The sequence below is a fragment of the Anthonomus grandis genome, chromosome 2 (genome assembly GCF_022605725.1).
Source record: "Anthonomus grandis grandis chromosome 2, icAntGran1.3, whole genome shotgun sequence".
NCBI classification, from domain to species: domain Eukaryota; kingdom Metazoa; phylum Arthropoda; class Insecta; order Coleoptera; family Curculionidae; genus Anthonomus; species Anthonomus grandis.
Genome location: NC_065547.1, coordinates 9,101,216 through 9,118,212, shown reverse-complemented (window position 1 = coordinate 9,118,212; position 16,997 = coordinate 9,101,216). Strand labels below are relative to the sequence as shown.

The 16,997-nt window shown below is 33.9% G+C and overlaps 1 protein-coding gene across 2 annotated transcripts; it reads left to right on the top strand.

The window, feature by feature from the left end:
- Positions 1 to 1,160: 1,160 nt before the first annotated feature.
- On the top strand, positions 1,161 to 12,534 carry LOC126733610 (FAST kinase domain-containing protein 5, mitochondrial). 2 transcript variants are annotated; one of them, XM_050436974.1, is made up of 6 exons: positions 1,161 to 2,157; positions 2,219 to 2,373; positions 2,426 to 2,706; positions 11,446 to 11,724; positions 11,784 to 12,022; positions 12,077 to 12,534. In XM_050436974.1, the coding sequence occupies exons 1-6, from the start codon at positions 1,255 to 1,257 to the stop codon at positions 12,146 to 12,148; spliced, it is 1,929 nt and encodes a 642-aa protein (XP_050292931.1). In that variant the 5' UTR covers positions 1,161 to 1,254; the 3' UTR covers positions 12,149 to 12,534. The 2 variants fall into 2 exon arrangements, with proteins under 2 accessions (XP_050292931.1, XP_050292932.1); XM_050436975.1 differs by having other exon boundaries at positions 2,013 to 2,161; positions 12,077 to 12,533.
- The last annotated feature ends 4,463 nt before the right edge of the window (positions 12,535 to 16,997 follow it).

Here is a 16,997-nt window from a genome sequence, read left to right as displayed (position 1 = left end):
ATAATTCTGTTTTTAAGTTGCATTTGGTTCAGTATTTTTGCACGAATTTTAATGGCATGTAATTTTGCTTTAAACATTATTGGTTGTTTTCCAAGGCAGATAGATATTTCTGTCCTTGGGTCAGTGCAGTATATTCCAGCTCCCACTCCAAAATTGGTTTTAGAACCGTCTGAATATATTCGCATGTTCGCTTTAGTTTCCTATCTAAGGTTATCCCAAGGTATTTCGCATCTGTTGCAAATTGGATATTTCCACCTCTCAGGATTGGCGGTTTGAGTCAATATTCGTATATTTCTTTTTCTATCTTCTACTACTATTTTATGCGGATTAATGAACATTTCCTCCCTCTAGCACCATTTTAAAATGATGTGCAACGCCTCTTGTAGTGCTGTTGAAATTGCTTTCTCATTTTTTCCTTTTATGAGGATCACTAGATATCTGATCACATCTGATAAACTTGGAGTTCGAGTTTTCACAGTCAATTTATGGGCAAAAGATCGTCAACGAGTAGCGACCACAGGAGAGGACTATAGCACCCGTTCGTTTCGCACGCCCTAAAGTGCACACGTTCGCATGCACTTCGTGCGTAAGGTGGTCGTTATACTTCTGTCACTTAGCATGGCTTTGATCCAGTTGCAAATAAGAGAGCTAACTCCCATAGAAGGCCCCTTCCTTGTCTATTTTAAAGTCTATTAAAATCGTATGCCTATTCCTACTACTATCTAGGCCGCCACTGCCATAGATTCCGTTCCCTCCTGGTGATCTAAAGCGCTGAAATGATTTAATAGCAACTTTAACCGCACTAAGCGAGATTATGGTTTTAGTAAGAAGCCAGTTTTCTTTGAATAGTAGCCGGTGTTCTGGCTCAGCGTTTTCTTCAAAGAAATGAAGCAATTCGAACCAGGGGAAGTGTCTTTGTGCCAGGACTACTCTTCTTTAATCTAATTTTTTACAACACACAACAGGAAACTCGATTCTCTGGCTAAAAATGGCCGCCGATCGAATTATGGTCACAGGCCATAGATTAATACTTCGTGATCACAGGCTGGACAATCGCCGGTAAAGCAGAGTTACGCGTTTCCTCTCTTTCCTCGTCTAAGATTATCATTGTTGCTCTCCCACGTTTGCTTGTCAAAGTAAAAATATGAGGTTATGTCTAAGTTATCAAAACATAACCAAGAAAAAAAAACTATAAATATAGCCTAGCAAACAAAAATTAAATTATTTTAATAACATTAATTATTTTAAAAAAAAATGTTTATGCAACGTGTCGTACATGCCCTAAAGCCTCAGAAACTCTTGTCACAGTTCCAAAAATCCTGTTCCAGTCATGTGTGTAGAGTCAACAATATTAACCATAAAACACCTTACTACAGCACTGAGCTGAAGAAATCCTTTCATGACACTGAAAACACGTTTATTTTTAATGTTCTTGGCCCCAGTTCATATGCTGATAAAAAGGAATATACTGAAACGACTGTTAATAATGAAGTTACATTCACAAACTACCTTAATAAAGATTGGCGCAACACCAATCCAACAGACATTTTAAATGCCTTCAAAACAGTGAAAAATTACTGCATTCAACAGAATATAAATTTAACAGATACTCGATTTGATCATTTAGTGGATGGTCTTATGGACCATTGTGAAAAATTTACTGACATGCAGCTTTTGGAACTGTTAAAATGTATTGCTGAATATCCCTTTTGTACAGCTTTCAATTCTCACAATTTCCACGACCTATGGAGCTGCCTAGATGATATTTGTTGCTGGAAAATCAACAGCTGGGATTTAGATACACTTTTTGCCTTTGCTGATGTATGGTATCAATTAAAACTGGCAAAAATATGTGATTATATATTTGAAATGTTAGACAAGCTTACCAAAAAAGCGGATCGTATGACCAAAGATCAATTAGTCAGGATATTTTTTTATTTTAATGTCTGCAGAAACAGGCCAGTGGATTTTGAATATGAGTATGCTTTGAAATACAAAGTTGGGGAGATGAATGTTGACGAGTTGGCTGTAGTGGCTTTAGGGTACTTTAAATCAAATACTAAAATTAAAACATTGAATATTATGGAAGAGATGGTGGATTCTGTAAGTAGGAATGCTTTGGGGATACATGACATTAGTCTGAGTGCCATTATGAAAGTAGGTAATATTATTTTAGTATTTTCTTAACCAAAAAAAACCATAAAAAATGCACTTTTAGGCCCTAAGACTCTCCCAGCCTGCACAACTTCTTCTAAAAATTGATATAATGCTAGATAAATTGTACCCTGAAATTGATAGATTTTCAGAGTTAGCATGTCTTCATGTGGCCCTTCTGGCTACTTCCCTACAAACATGTCATAAAGGGATATTAAAGTGAGTATTGAAAGAAAGTGATGATGGCAATACATTTTAAAAAATATTTTAGGAAATGCTCTCAGAAGTTGGTGGAAGACATGTCAAATGCACGCCTAAAAGATATCGAAAGAATTCTAAATGTTTTGACAATGTTTACATATGATCCACAAACTAAACCAGATATATTTCAAAAAGCATTTGAAGAACTACATAAGGATAGCAGAATAGGGGAATTTAATCAACACCCAAGATGTCTTCCCGCTGCCCTCAATTATTTGAGTTTAAGGGGCCTTTATTCTTATGAATTGATGAATAGAGTACTTGATTATGATTTTATCATTAATAATTTTGGTAAGTTTTATAAATAAATAGATTGCGCTTTTAAGGTTAACCATGGCTTTTTGGTTGTTAAAAGGTAGAGTAGAAAGGTATTTTTTTTGTGCAATCTACATTTTAACTTAAAATAGATTTATAGTTAAATTATGCAATGAAACAAAAGGAAAACAAGATACAACTGCAGCTTAAATCATCAACTAATTCAAATCATGAAATTTTTCTTGAGTTCTGGCTTGTTTACTATATATAGTATTCCTTATGTCCACTACTAATTAATTATATTTATTTATCAACAGAAAACTCCAATAATAGAATTAAAATGCATTAAAATTAAGTCCATTAATCTTAAAAGATGGCTTAAAATCTATCATAAAAAATGTAATAGGAAAATCACAAATTAAACCTAGATAACAAACTACATATAAATTTTGATAAACAGTGGTGAAGAAAATATGATCAACTAAAACAGTTCCTTAACCCTATAACATTTTTACACTACAGAAATTGGATTTTTGCATCCATAATTGGTAGGATGAAAGAGCACTTTAAATAGATTGGAATTTCTAGTATGCTGATTTGAAACTTGTAAATTAAGAAGGCTTAGTAAATTAGAAGTTTAGTAAAATTAATCTACCCAAGTTTATGTAAAAAAAAACATCTGACTGCAATGTCAACTTGATTCAAGTATTTCAAGGCCAAACATTTTACTTCCTTATAATTTATATATGAAATATCATTAGTTAACCTAAAGACTAGCAGCCTGATAAACTTTTCGCTGGACAACCTCTAACAAATTAATATAGCAGTGGTAACCAGGTGACCTATTCTAAACATAATCTAACATAAGAAAAATATAAATCTTTAAAAAATCACAGGCGAAAAATCTTTAGTATTATGCGAAATTAGTTGCTGGTAAGTCTTTCCTTGATAAAAAAAAGTGATCACTGAAAGATAGCTGAGAATCAATAGTTACACCCAGATCTTTATGAATTTTATTCCTATAAGCAAAATCAAGAAAATTCCTACTATGAGTTAAAAGGTGTTACTACACACTTTAATTCATTCAAAAGCAGAACATTGTCTGAAGATCCCTTAGGCAAATGGTCCAAATTTAACTCTAAGGGCAAGAGAGTCTTTAGGGTGGAGTGAAAATGGCCGATTTTTTTTATTTGTGAGATATGGCGATGCCTATATTTGAAAAAGTTGCCTTTTCAAACCGCTGATTACTGCGCAAAATCTGGGTTTGGTGTGACCTTATCTTTGGCTGCCCAACGAGGCATGAATATTTAAAAAAAAAATCAAAATGTTTCCAAATTTCTATGCAGCTCTTTGCTTATTTCCTTTTAAAATTTTATTGAAACTACTTTTTTGAAAGAAAATAACCCAGAACTCACCACTATATTATATGCTTATAATTTTTTTAGTTCTCTAAAACTTTATAATATTGACTTTTTGTTATTGACTGCCAATCAATTAGGTCAATGTAGTCTGTGGCCTTGAAATTTAATAAGGGTCTTAAACTCACATACTTTTAGTTCTAATGGCTTGTATTGTCTACATTTTAGCAGTCTTCTTAAACCTAATTCTCTTACTGCTTTTCTACTATCAGAGAGCATAGCTAACAACATGTTTTCTGGGTGAGCGAAGTACCCGTTTCTTTGAATGACAGGATCAATAATATTTCTAATTTCTTCTGGTAAGAGTCTGGATTTTTCAATAATTCCAAAAACATGTTTGCTGCCATGCCTACAGGAAGGTTTAGATTTTATTTCAAACCATGAAACAGCATACACTTTCATAATATATTGCATTAAAATTTTAAGATTTGTTGATGAATTTTCGGTACCAACATATAATCTCAAAATTCGATTGGCTGTAGTTAACCACCTGGAATGATTCAATTTTCCCGGTCCTCTCTGCGACAAACTCAAAGAAATGTTTCCTGTTGAAATTGCAGTACAGTTTTCATAAAGGTATTGCTGGTCGGTACTAAGTTCACTTGGAGTAATTGCAGGCAAAGTAGTTTCGATTTTTTCAAACTTTTTAACAGGCATTTTTTCACAGTTTTCCAAATGTTTTCCTATTTCGCCGCTATATCCTTTAGGCCCAATAGTACTGCCGTCTAAATTTTGCAGTAAATGATGCAAAGGAAGTTCCTTTGCATGTAACAAACAAACGAACCATTGTAAAGGTTGTCTAAGAGAAACTTCAATTTGTCTCAATATTCCATTTTTTACACCAGTATTCACTACTGTACCATCACATCCAATAGCCTGAAGTTTAGAAAGATCCATGTTTTTCTCTAGGAATTCTAAAATGCTTTTTTTGATATTGGTTGAATGACCAGAAGTTGGAGTTACATGACCTAAATACGTGGATCCTGGTTCCGATACTAGTACAATATGCTCTTCTATTATGGTTTTTCTTGAACATGTATTTTCGCCTTTGACTTGAATTATTGTTTGGTCTTTCCGTCCGTCAAAATATAAACCATATAATGGAAATGATATTTCCTTATCTTTTCTTTTTAGGTCACTACGCGCTTTTGTTCTCTCTCTTCTTATTTTGCTTCGATCGACGATCTTGGAGCGGTCTTCTTTGGTTAAAATTCCCATATCTGTTAGAGCTGCATTTACAATAATTGCGGCAGATCTATCGGATACGCCTGTTCTATCGCAAGCTTGCGCTAAACTTGGAAGTTTTAGTCTCATTTGAGAAGTTGAGGGGCAGCTTTCTTCTATAGAACTTTCGCTATTTACCTGGGAATATTCTTTTTCTATAATTTTACTATTTTTACTGGAAGAAGAAGATACTTCCGACTGGTTATCTGTTTCAGTTTTTTTTAAGAGATGTCGTTGTTTTCTTTCTTCCTCCTTAGTTTTACGCTCTAATTTTTTTTGGATTATTTTACTAACCTTGGCGTCAACATTGCCAATTGCCATTTTTTGAGTGGTTCGCTGATCTAACAGAAAATCCCGTTCAGCTACAGGCACTTTGGTCTTGCAGGCACATTTTTTAAAATCTTTATATAAAAAGGCCGCGTAATATAAAAAGCCAATTTTCAAGGTCATTTGGGCAGCCAAAGGTGACGCCGTAGAAATCTGAAATTTTGCACACCAATTTGTAATAACAAAACGCAACTTTTCCGCATATAGGCATTTTAAGTTTCAAAAAATTTTTTTTTCGCTCCATAGGGCTTAGATAAAATTCGTTTAAAAGGTTTAATAGGTATCAGACCAGAATCTCAAAAGATAAAGAATCACCAGGTCTCACACATCTCAGACAAAGAGCTGTAAATCTAGGCCAGGAGATACCCTCTACTCTAATACCCATTAACTCCAATTTACCAATTGAAAGTTCGTGTCTGGTCAAAGGGGTTTTACTATAATCTGTATATAAACTGTCTAGCTGCCAACCCTTTTTTTTTAAGTAACTGAAACTTGTATGTATTCTGTGAGATTGGTGATAATTGACTTACCTACACAAGAACCATGTTGATTGTCACCAAGAGATTTAATCCAGATCCCAGATAACTGCAGTGACAAGCTTATCAAAAACGTCAGCCATAGTTGATTGAATGATATTTACCCTCCTTGATGTTATCCTTTGCTTTAGACTTATAAATTGGCTGAATATAGTTTCTTTTCCAAAAAGTTGTTCTTTCATAAGAGACATGTTAAAAGTTTAAATAAAGAGCAGGAAAGAATGAGCCCTTGAGTATGAAGGCTGTGATGCCATCCAGGCCAGAGAACATTAAGCTGTTTTAGTGAGTCAAATGCATGCATACAGAGTTTTAGCTGAAAAAAATAGGTAATTGGTCAAGTCTTTCATTTTTTTTCAACCAATTTTTATTTTTCTTTATGTATTGGTTTTTTGTGTATGTTTTTCGAAATAATCCAGCAAAAGGTGATGTTTTTATTCTAATAATATACAAGTTCTATGACAAAGTGGTATCAATTAATAAGCCTAAATATTTAATATTCAAGGAATTGTTTTGATTTGACTGAAGTTTTTGATTAATAAAAAGCTCTTAGAGTTAGTGGTAGAGTTAGGACAATAAATCCTATTACTAAGTACACACATCTTCAAATATAAACTTATAGTAAAAGACAAAACAGTATTTTTAAATTGCACTAAGGTCTTTATAGTTGACAAAAACTTGTTATAATCATCATTAAAGATATCAACATTATTATATAATCTTTTAATTATATAATCTACAAATATTATGACGGGAGTGACCGTAGTTGACGGTTGTTGTTACCCACATCAAAAATATAAAAAGGAACCTAATTGTTTGCGTTATAACTAACGATATTAAAAGGTAATTTAGATCGAAATGCAGAGTTTTTTTTAAGGATTTTATGTAAATATACCAGGCAAGAAATCATAATATGTTTCTGCAAGATATCCATATTGTATCTGCTGCAGAGAAAATTTAAAAAAAATAGAAAATAGAGGAGATGAAATAGTGAAAAAGGCCTGTTTCTTTAAAACACTTATAGAGTATCATTTTCTTCTGGACTCTTTCAAGGTAATGTTTAGAGGAATTATAGTAAGGATACCAAAATACATTTGCATATTTCTTTTTTTATTCTTTATATATGGGATCAACCCCATTACAAAAAAGTAATATATATTCCTACATTCCAACAAGTAATATAAACTATTAAAACAATAACAAATAACAATCCATATTAGCCCAATATTTGAATAAAATCAACAATAAAAATATATCAAAACATTTACTATTAATTAAGATCCAACATTAATCAATAGCAATTCATTAATTCACATTAAAAAATCAGGTTATGGAAATAACAAAAAAATAGTAATCATAATAGAAATAATAATAATAATATTACCCGATGACCCTAATAGATCTTTGAACACTGAAATTAGATTAAACTTTTAATTTGCCTCTTAAAACAAGGTAAAGTTATTCCCAATATTTCAACTTCATTAGAATTAATAAACTTAAGTGTCCGTTCCATACGGGAGTGGGATGCATAATTAGTGCTATGAAATGGTAGTGAGAATAATCTATTATGCCTAAAATTCCTAGATGGTATATTGAAAGATATTGCACCAAGGAGTTCAGGACAGTTTAACTGACCATTCACTAATTTATACAAGACCACCAAATCAGCGTAAACTCTCCTTTGCCTCAGCGTTGATAAGTCCAACAACCATCATCATAGTCATCATAAATGTGATCATTGGAATCCTCATACCAAGCTTATATAAACAAAATCGAATAAATTTATTTTGAGCCCTTTATAGGTCAGTACAACAATTTGTGTAAAAAGGGAACCATATCATTGATGCATATTCCAACTGTGACACAACAAGAGACATATATATCCTTTTACAGGCCTTGTGCAATTAAAATGCCCTGCAATTACGCAAAATAAAGCCAAAAACTTTCGAGGAGTTAAGAACCAGATAAGTTATATGTGTTTTAAAGTATAGGTGCTTATTAAACCAAACACCAAGATCCTTAATAATATTACATGACTGAAGAGAAACACCCTCTACAGGGTATTTCAGAACTATGGGATCAAACTTCTAGGGGTTGTTCAGTGCAACAGTAGAATCCATTTGAGTATGGGAGGAGCCCATGTCCATGGAGTTGTTGCTCGTGTAGTACCCGCCAGACAGAAGCGTTACTCGTATTCATATTCTTAGCGACGTCACGTGTGCTATTTGATGGTTCATCGGCAACTCGCTGAAGCACCTCTTCTTCAAATTCGACCGTTCTTACGGTTCGAGCAACACCAGTATCATACATCTTGGTCTTAAACATGCCTGTCTCAGCGAGCCGCTGATGAACCGCAATAAACTTTTTGTATCCAGGATGCTGTCGTTCGGGATCACATTCATGATACAACCGCGATGCTGCTCGTGCATTGCAGTTTGTTGCTCCGTATGCCACTCCGTATGCATATCCGCCAATTCTTGATTGTTAAAGTTTTCCATTAGCAATAAATGTTTAAAAATTGTAAGCTATAAAATTTTTAAACATGACATTGAGAATTAACATTGATAAGCGTTGATTTTAAACAATTGTTGTTATGGTATCATGTACAAAAGGTAAAAATAAATGCAGCAGATCCTATTTAATTAATAATTAGTGTTTTTTTTAAATTTTAACGCGTCTTAGGGCCGTGTGGCGTAGTGACGCATTTCCGGACATGGGTTCCTATACTCAAATGGATTCTTCTGCTGCACTGAACAACCCCCAGAAGTTTGATCCCATAGTTCTGAAACACCTTCTATATTGTAAAATGAGTCAAACCTTTTATTTTTCTTGTAGAAACTAATAAACTTACATTTACTCGCACATTCAGAACATTTACGCATATTCTAAAATGCTTCTTACAAATGAAAACTGAAGGGAACATTAAGGGTTTTTAAAGACCTTAATATGTCGCACCATAAAACCATACATGTTAAAAGCTATATTTGCTACATATTCTACATGGGCATTAAATGACAATTTAGCAGCAAATATTACTCCCACATTATATTAACATTAATATCCATACTTTTTATCCAACCTTACTCACAATATTGTAAATAGAACCTTATTGAATGCTCTTTCGAAACCTGTATAATTTTTTAATTTTAATCATATGATTGCTTTATTTCTTTGCTTTATAAATTCAAGATACAGATTTATTCACCAATTCCAAAAATTTGTTTTATAGTCTTTAATGTAGTTTTGCCTCTAGACAACTGAAAGTTTGCTCTTATATTCAAAACAGTTCTTAAAAAAAAAATACTTCTACACACCTTGACTTGTAACCTGCTTTGTACCTATCAATTTATTATTTTATTAAACAGCAGTGCATTTTCAAATATAGACGTTTTACATTCATTACTAAACTTTTTAACTTATTTAGGTTATTTTTCTAATTGCTATTGGAAGCACATTCTATAGTTTTGAAGCTAAGTTTTGTGCCTGAATATCTATTAACATTTATTCTTGTCTGATAAGAATGGATTATTTTGATCTTTTATAGGTTGTTAGAATATACAATTCTTTAAATATTAAAGACAATATACAAGCTATCAGTGCTATATAATTTTCCCTACACTACTATAGCATAACATAACAAAGATTCCACTAAGGACTTATATAATAAAATAGTAAGAATAGTACTTAATATCTCTCTTAGCATATAGAATTTATAAATCAACTTTCTAATTTTGGATGCAACATTATTAATATGGGTTGCCCCTATAGGATTCCGGTCTATCATATTACCAAGGTACTTAATTTCGTTACACTTATGTTAACTATTCTTTTGGTTTCTTAAAGCCTAATTTTACACAATCCTTGACTTGAAAACAAACAAAAAATGCAAACTCTACAAACAAATAAATTACAACTAAACAGACAGGTGTAGTAAAGAAAATAAAAATGCGAAAAATAAGATTCTGAAAGGGTGCCATTTTGCTATGGGTGGAAGTAATGACTTAATATTCTAGGACCATAAAGCATTCAGTGGGAGCTTTTAAACAATGTATCGCATGACCCTGCTTTCTATCTAATTTTATTTTTCAAAATGGCGTACCGCTGCCATTTACAAGTTTTGCAAAATAAGCTAGAGACCAAAAAGTAGTATTTAGGTTGCTAATGGTGCCAAATTTCATATTTTTATACAAATAGCCTAAGAGCCAGCGACACTCGACCCTACGTCATCGCGAATTGTGTTATGAATAATAACAGTGCATAGCTTGGACACGGGCGAGTATGGGACACCCTTGCCGACCGAGCAAATCCTGTGCCAATTAGTGTAATTAATTAATGAGAAATACGAAAATCTTGATTCGTAACGTATTTAGGAATGAAATAAATAGGTACATGACATGGAAGGGGACAGGTGGCACGTGACCAGGTACATTTATGTCTTTTGTACCCAGTTTTGTATATATTTATTTAGTACATTTGTGTGTTTTGCTTTTTATGTATAGCTTTGTCTACAAAATTTTTTAAATTTTTTTGACAATAAAGCATATTTGATTAATTGATTGATTGACTTTAAGGAAATATATGTGTGCCGCCCCCTCCCTTGTGCCGAACCCTTGTTGACCGAGCGCAAAGGGGTTGCTTGTAACTATTGTGCTTACATCATCAAGAATTTTGACAATTTTTTAAAAATTGAAGCTTAGAATGTGCACATCAAGAATAATTATTATGTGTGCCGTGAAAATTCGTGTGCCAAATGCGATGTTGACCGGTTTTTATCGGTCGACTGGGATGACGTAGGGTCGAGTGTCGCTGGCTCTCCTACTAAAACGCATTAAAAAAATAATTGGAGGGGGAACAATTAATTAAGAGCCGGACTCATATTCATGTACAAGAATACATGAAGGATGTCAAAAACTTGCATTGCAAATATCTCTTGAATTAAATAAGTTAGAAAAACCAAATTTGGAACAAATGTTTTATAAGTGGGGGAAAGAAAATTTAAGACATGGAGTGAGCAATCTGTTTAGTTCCATCCTCCCCAACCCATAAATATTAAATAGCATTTTACTATTTGTGATACCCTTGTTTTTTCTAATTTGATATAAGATCAAAAAAAGCGTAATTTTTGTAAGATGCGATTTTCTTAAATAACATGCTGAAAATACAATCTATTTTAAAACTCATTTCTTACACTTCCAAATACTGTTATAACTCGTTGCCGAAGATTGTCTATCTATCTATTTTTATGTTAATTATTAATATTACTTCATTTCAAGGAAAGTTCCCTAAGCTCCTGCCGCGCCAGCTCTTTTGCCTCGACTGTGCCATCGATGTTGAATGTCCAGATTATAAAGGTAACAGATTAAGACCCGAAATACGATATAAGGCTGCCAAATGGCAAACAGAATGGCCCCCAAGCCACGACCAATGGAAAAAAATCAGTCCTAAGGACCAATTTTTCTTAGACGCCCTTGATTCTGTCAAAAAAGTGGTTGGGCATGATACCACAGATTTTGTCAGTGTGAGGCATGTGGTGCCACACTTTCCTATGGCAGGTGCATTATTTCGGAAGCATGTGATGCCTCATGTTTATTACCCTATATTTTGTTTTTAGATATAATTGTGTGTAAAGACCTAAACACTAATAAATTCACAAAACTTTTGGGTTTTGAGAGATACATTCATGGTGATGTAATGTTTCCTCATCAAGATGGCACCCTAAAATGGTATGCTATCCTTATATTGACTCGAAATAATACTACTAGGGGGTTAAAGAATGAATTACCGGAACCACTGGGAACTCTTGCCATGAAAATTAGGCATTTGGAAAAGATTGGATATAATCCAGTGCAGGTAATTGAAAAAAATATATATTTTTTTCCCACTTTATTTCTTTTGTATTTACAGGTCGTTTGGCGAAATTTTCTGGATTTAAATTTTGAAGATAAAGTAGAATATATAAGGAATAAGTTGAGATGATGTTAGGGATTAAATAATAAATGTTTTAAGAAATTGGCGTAAATTTAATAAAAAATTAGTGGATAAGCATTGAGTACAATAAGACTACCGAGATTACTTTGTTTAAAAAGAGAACAATAATGTTTAAATGCTTCTATAATTTTATTCATCAAGGTTTTTAGTCACTAGCAGATATGTATGAGACTACCTTAGGTACTACTAAAAACATTTTATTTTTTTTACGTCAAAATAAGGCGATTCCTGAGGATGGATTAAAGGACAAAAACAGGTTTGAGAGTGTGTATTACTTAGGGTCGTTTACGTTGGCTAGCCTTGACAGGAAAGAACAAACGAATGCATATTTTAACAATTGAAATTCATAAAGCAGAGGCGGAAAATATAAGTAACAGAAAAGTTACAAATTTTCCTAGCCATATGTAGTTTTAACCCTTCGTGTGCTAGTGTGCCTGCGGTGAGGACACTTACAAATTAATTTTTACTGACGGTCCTGGTGTGCTTACAGGGAAGATATCATTGATGACGTATGCGGAAGCGTGTCGCTCCTCTAAATTTAAGCGCCAATAAGAGTCGAGTATTATTTGGACAGTTTGCATATTAATGTTCGCACGTGGTATTGTTGTGGTAACAAGTTTCCCTGTTTTTTGGTTGTTAGAGCAGTTTTTGGGACCATGGGTGGTAAGATTTGCTTTTATATTAGAAATAAAATATCTAGGATGATATTTATGTTATCGCTAGAATGCAATTTTGAGAAAAAGGTTATATAGTTAGTTTTATAGAAAATATATGGTGTGCTCAGGGCGGTGACATCAGTGTCTTAGGCACATAATTTCCTCAACATTTCATGAGTATTTTTTTAAGGGTTTTTTTAGATTTTATTTTTATTTACAGATAAATTTTATAACAAGCTTATCAATCCCAACTCCAATGACCTATATGATTATTTGGAAGAAATTCCTTGTGACAACATTAGCGAGTTAGGAGATGTTAGTGAAGGTGAGATTGAAGGGGACGCAGAAATAGTAGGCCCAACGGCAGCGGCGTCGCCAGCAAATGATTTGTTTGACATAGAAAATATGCCTATTATATTTGGGAATGATACTTTGTCCCAAGACGCTGATGCTGACTTAGCCGAATGGAGCAGTGAGGATGCAGGAGTGGCTACCTTTTTCACTAATACGAGCCCAGGAAATTCGCAAAAAAACTATATGGACTAACTCCAACCCACACTGTGTTCGAAATTTTAAAGAATTTGGAGAAGAAATAGGACCAAACATTCCCACCGATATAGAAACCCCTACCGACATGTTTTTGCATAATTCCCTGAGCATCTGTTAGACCACATAGCTTTTCAAACTAACTTATATGCCTTGCAAAGAAACGGAGGTAATAGTCATGCATTTACGCCTACTAATGTAAAGGAAATAAAGGGTTTTATTGCAATAAATTTGATAATGGGCATAAAAAAGCTACCCAGCTACAAGGATTACTGGTCCTCACGATTGGAAATGAGAGATCCATTCATAAGTTCAATAATGTCAAGAGACAGGTTTTCATGGATGTTAGTCAACCTGCACCTAAACGACAACTCTGTACAGCCTGGCCATGATCACCAAAACTTTGATAACCTTTACAAATTACGGCCTTTGTTAGATGTATTATCTGATACATATAAAAATGCTTTGAAACCAAGTCAACATCAAGCTATTGATAAGTCGATGATCCGATTCAAAGGACGAAGCTCCCTAAAACAGTATATGCCAAAGAAACTAGTAAAACGTGGCTATAAAGTTTGGATTCGTTCCGAAAATTCAGGATACGTATGTCAATTTCAGATTTACACTGGTAAAATAGGTCAAATGACCGAAAAGTCTCTTGGTGGTAGAGTTGTTAGAGACCTTACGAGAGACTTAGTTGGAAAAGGATACGAAATATATTTTGACAATTATTTTAATTCGGTCGAGCTGCAAAAACAACTGCAAACTGATTTGATTTACGCTTGCGGTACCGTCAGAAAAGATCGAAAGAATCTACCAACAGATCTACTAGATGATAAGCAGTTAACAAGGGGTGAATTCGATTGGAGAGTTAGCACTGATAGGTTGACATTTTTGAAATGGATGAATAATAGGCCAGTCCATTTTTTAACTAATTATCTGGATCCATGCAAAAATCAATGGGTTTCCCGCAAAAAAAAAGATGGTTCCGCCGAAGATTGGTCCGAATTGGTCAGCCTGTAAGCCATGCAACCTGTTTAGTAGAGTCCTTTACATTTTTAGATCTTAAGCAATTAATTTCTGTTCCTAATGGACGTAATGTTTACTTAGATTTAGTTTTCAGTCATTTTAAAGAAACCAATTTTATGCGAGCTATTGATTATCTATTGCCTGAGAGTATGCACCATATTCCTTATGTTGGTGAGATGGCTGTTATGCATCTCCCTCAATTGAAAGTAGAGCATACTTACCTTGATTTCAAAAATGCCAATTATATTGGATTTAACAGCTTTCTTTCCAGTATACAGTGGGGTAGTCTTTTTCAGGATAAAAGTATTCAACTCTGTAGTGACACTTTTTATGAAATCAATTATCTGGGTCTAGCAATGTTTGTTCCAACTAAAGTGTACAGAAGCTCCAATTTTCCTTCTTACTTTATCTCTGAATTGAGGACAAAAATAATATTGAAAAAGCAAGCACACCAACAATATAGAATAAGCGGCTACCAGAGGGATTTTCAATTATTTGCTGCAATGCGGTCTGAATGTAAGATTTTGGCCAGACGAGATTATAACAACTATTTAAACACTGAAAGCAATATTACTGATAACCCTTAAAAGTTCTGGTCATTTGTTAACCAGCAAAGAAAATCTCACAATCTACCTACCTGTATGTTTTATAATAACAAAAGTGCAGATAATAGTAAAGATATAGCTGATTTATTTATTCGCTAATTTTTTTTCTAATGTTTATTGCAACAGTAATGTAAGAACTCCCAATTTTAGTTTAGAGAATAGGCTTGATTTTTCTATTTGTGATATTGGCTTGTCTGAGGTATTTGATAAACTCTCTAAATTACCTAATAAACTTTCCTGTGGACCTGATAAGATACCTGAGTACATGTTAAGCAGACTTAAATATAGTATATCACTTCCTTTGTTTTTGTTGTTTAATAGATCTATATCAGAGGGTGAGCTTCCAAATATATGGAAATTAAGCTATATAATCCCTGTGTATAAGTCTGGTGAGAGGGATTGCATTGAGAACTATAGAAGCATCTCAAGGCAGTCTGCTGTACCCAAAATTTTGGATGATATTATAGGTGATCAGCTTAGGTGGGCGTGCAAGGGGGTGTTTGATGAGAGGCATGGGGTCATTAGTGGTAGATCTACCTCTACTAATCTTGTTTTATATGAGGTTGCCTTGCTGGAGGCCTTCGAGACTGGCTATCAAGTAGATTCAATTTATACTGACTTCTCAAAGGCCTTCGACAGGGTGAATCATGAGTTATTACTAGCAAAACTTAGTTCCCTTGGCTTTAGTGAAAGATCCCTAAGGTGGTTTAGAGGCATGCCGCTGGGGCGTGAGCAGCGTGTTAGGATTGGAGATTCTGAATCTGGAAGTATCTTGGTGACTTCTGGAGTTCCTCAAGGGGGACACTGTTCCTCATTGCTTTTTGATTTGTTTCTGACTGACCTTGTAACGTGTTTAACTGACTGTGATTACTTAGCATATGCAGATGATTTGAAACTTTTCCGTGTTATTAAGTCACAGCGGGACTCTGATATCTTACAACACAATCTTACTTCTTTTGTAAAGTGGGCTAATATGAATGATCTCTCTTTAAATATAAATAAGTGCTACTCAATCGGATTCTCTAGACTTAAAAATAAAATGAATAATATATACACTATTGATGACATAGTACTTAGTTCTATTGGCTCAATAAAGGATTTAGGAGTAGTCTTTGATACTCAGCTCAAATTTGGGGAACACTGTGATCTTGTGGAGGGGAAGGCCTCTCAGATTTTAGGTTTTGTTTTACGAACTTGTCGTGACATGTCTATATCTACTTTGAAGATACTTTATTGCTCATTAGTTAGAAGTCATTTAGAGTATGCCTCGATCATTTGGTCTTCTTTTTATAATTGTCACAAAATGCAACTTGAAAGAGTCCAAAAGAGGTTCACCCGGTACTGTTCCTACAAGTTGAATATGCAGGATAACCTACTTGACATGGAGGCAATATTGGGACTTCAATCGTTGGAATCTAGAAGGATTCAAACTGACCTCTTTATGTATAAGGTTATTCATGTGGCTTTATGTATAAGGTTATTCATGGGCTTATTGATTGCCCTGCTCTCATCAACAGCTTTAATTTAAACGTCCCTGCACGCACCCTAAGGAGACATGAACTGTTTGCTTTAGCAATCTGTCACTCCAACTATTCTTTACATTCTCCAATCTGTCGTAGTCTTGCCTATTTAAACTCTATCTAAACCCTGAACTTTGCAAGCTCACTCTCTGGATTTATTGGTCAACTGGGTCAAATATTTTAATTTATTGTTTTCTTATTGTGTTTATTTCTTGTGTATATGTTTTGAAGACTGTCTAATTATGTTGCTGATAGTACTTTTATTATGTTAATTATACATCTTTTACTTTATTTAATATTGTAACCAAATCTTTTGTAAAATGGGGTTTCCCGTATATTGATTGAATAAATGAATAAAAGATGTTACTTGTCCTGAACTAGTAAAGAAATATAATACGCATATGGGATACGTGGATAAGACCGACATGCTAAAAACTCTTTATGAGGTTGACCGAAAGTCGAAAAAGTAGTGGCATAGAAT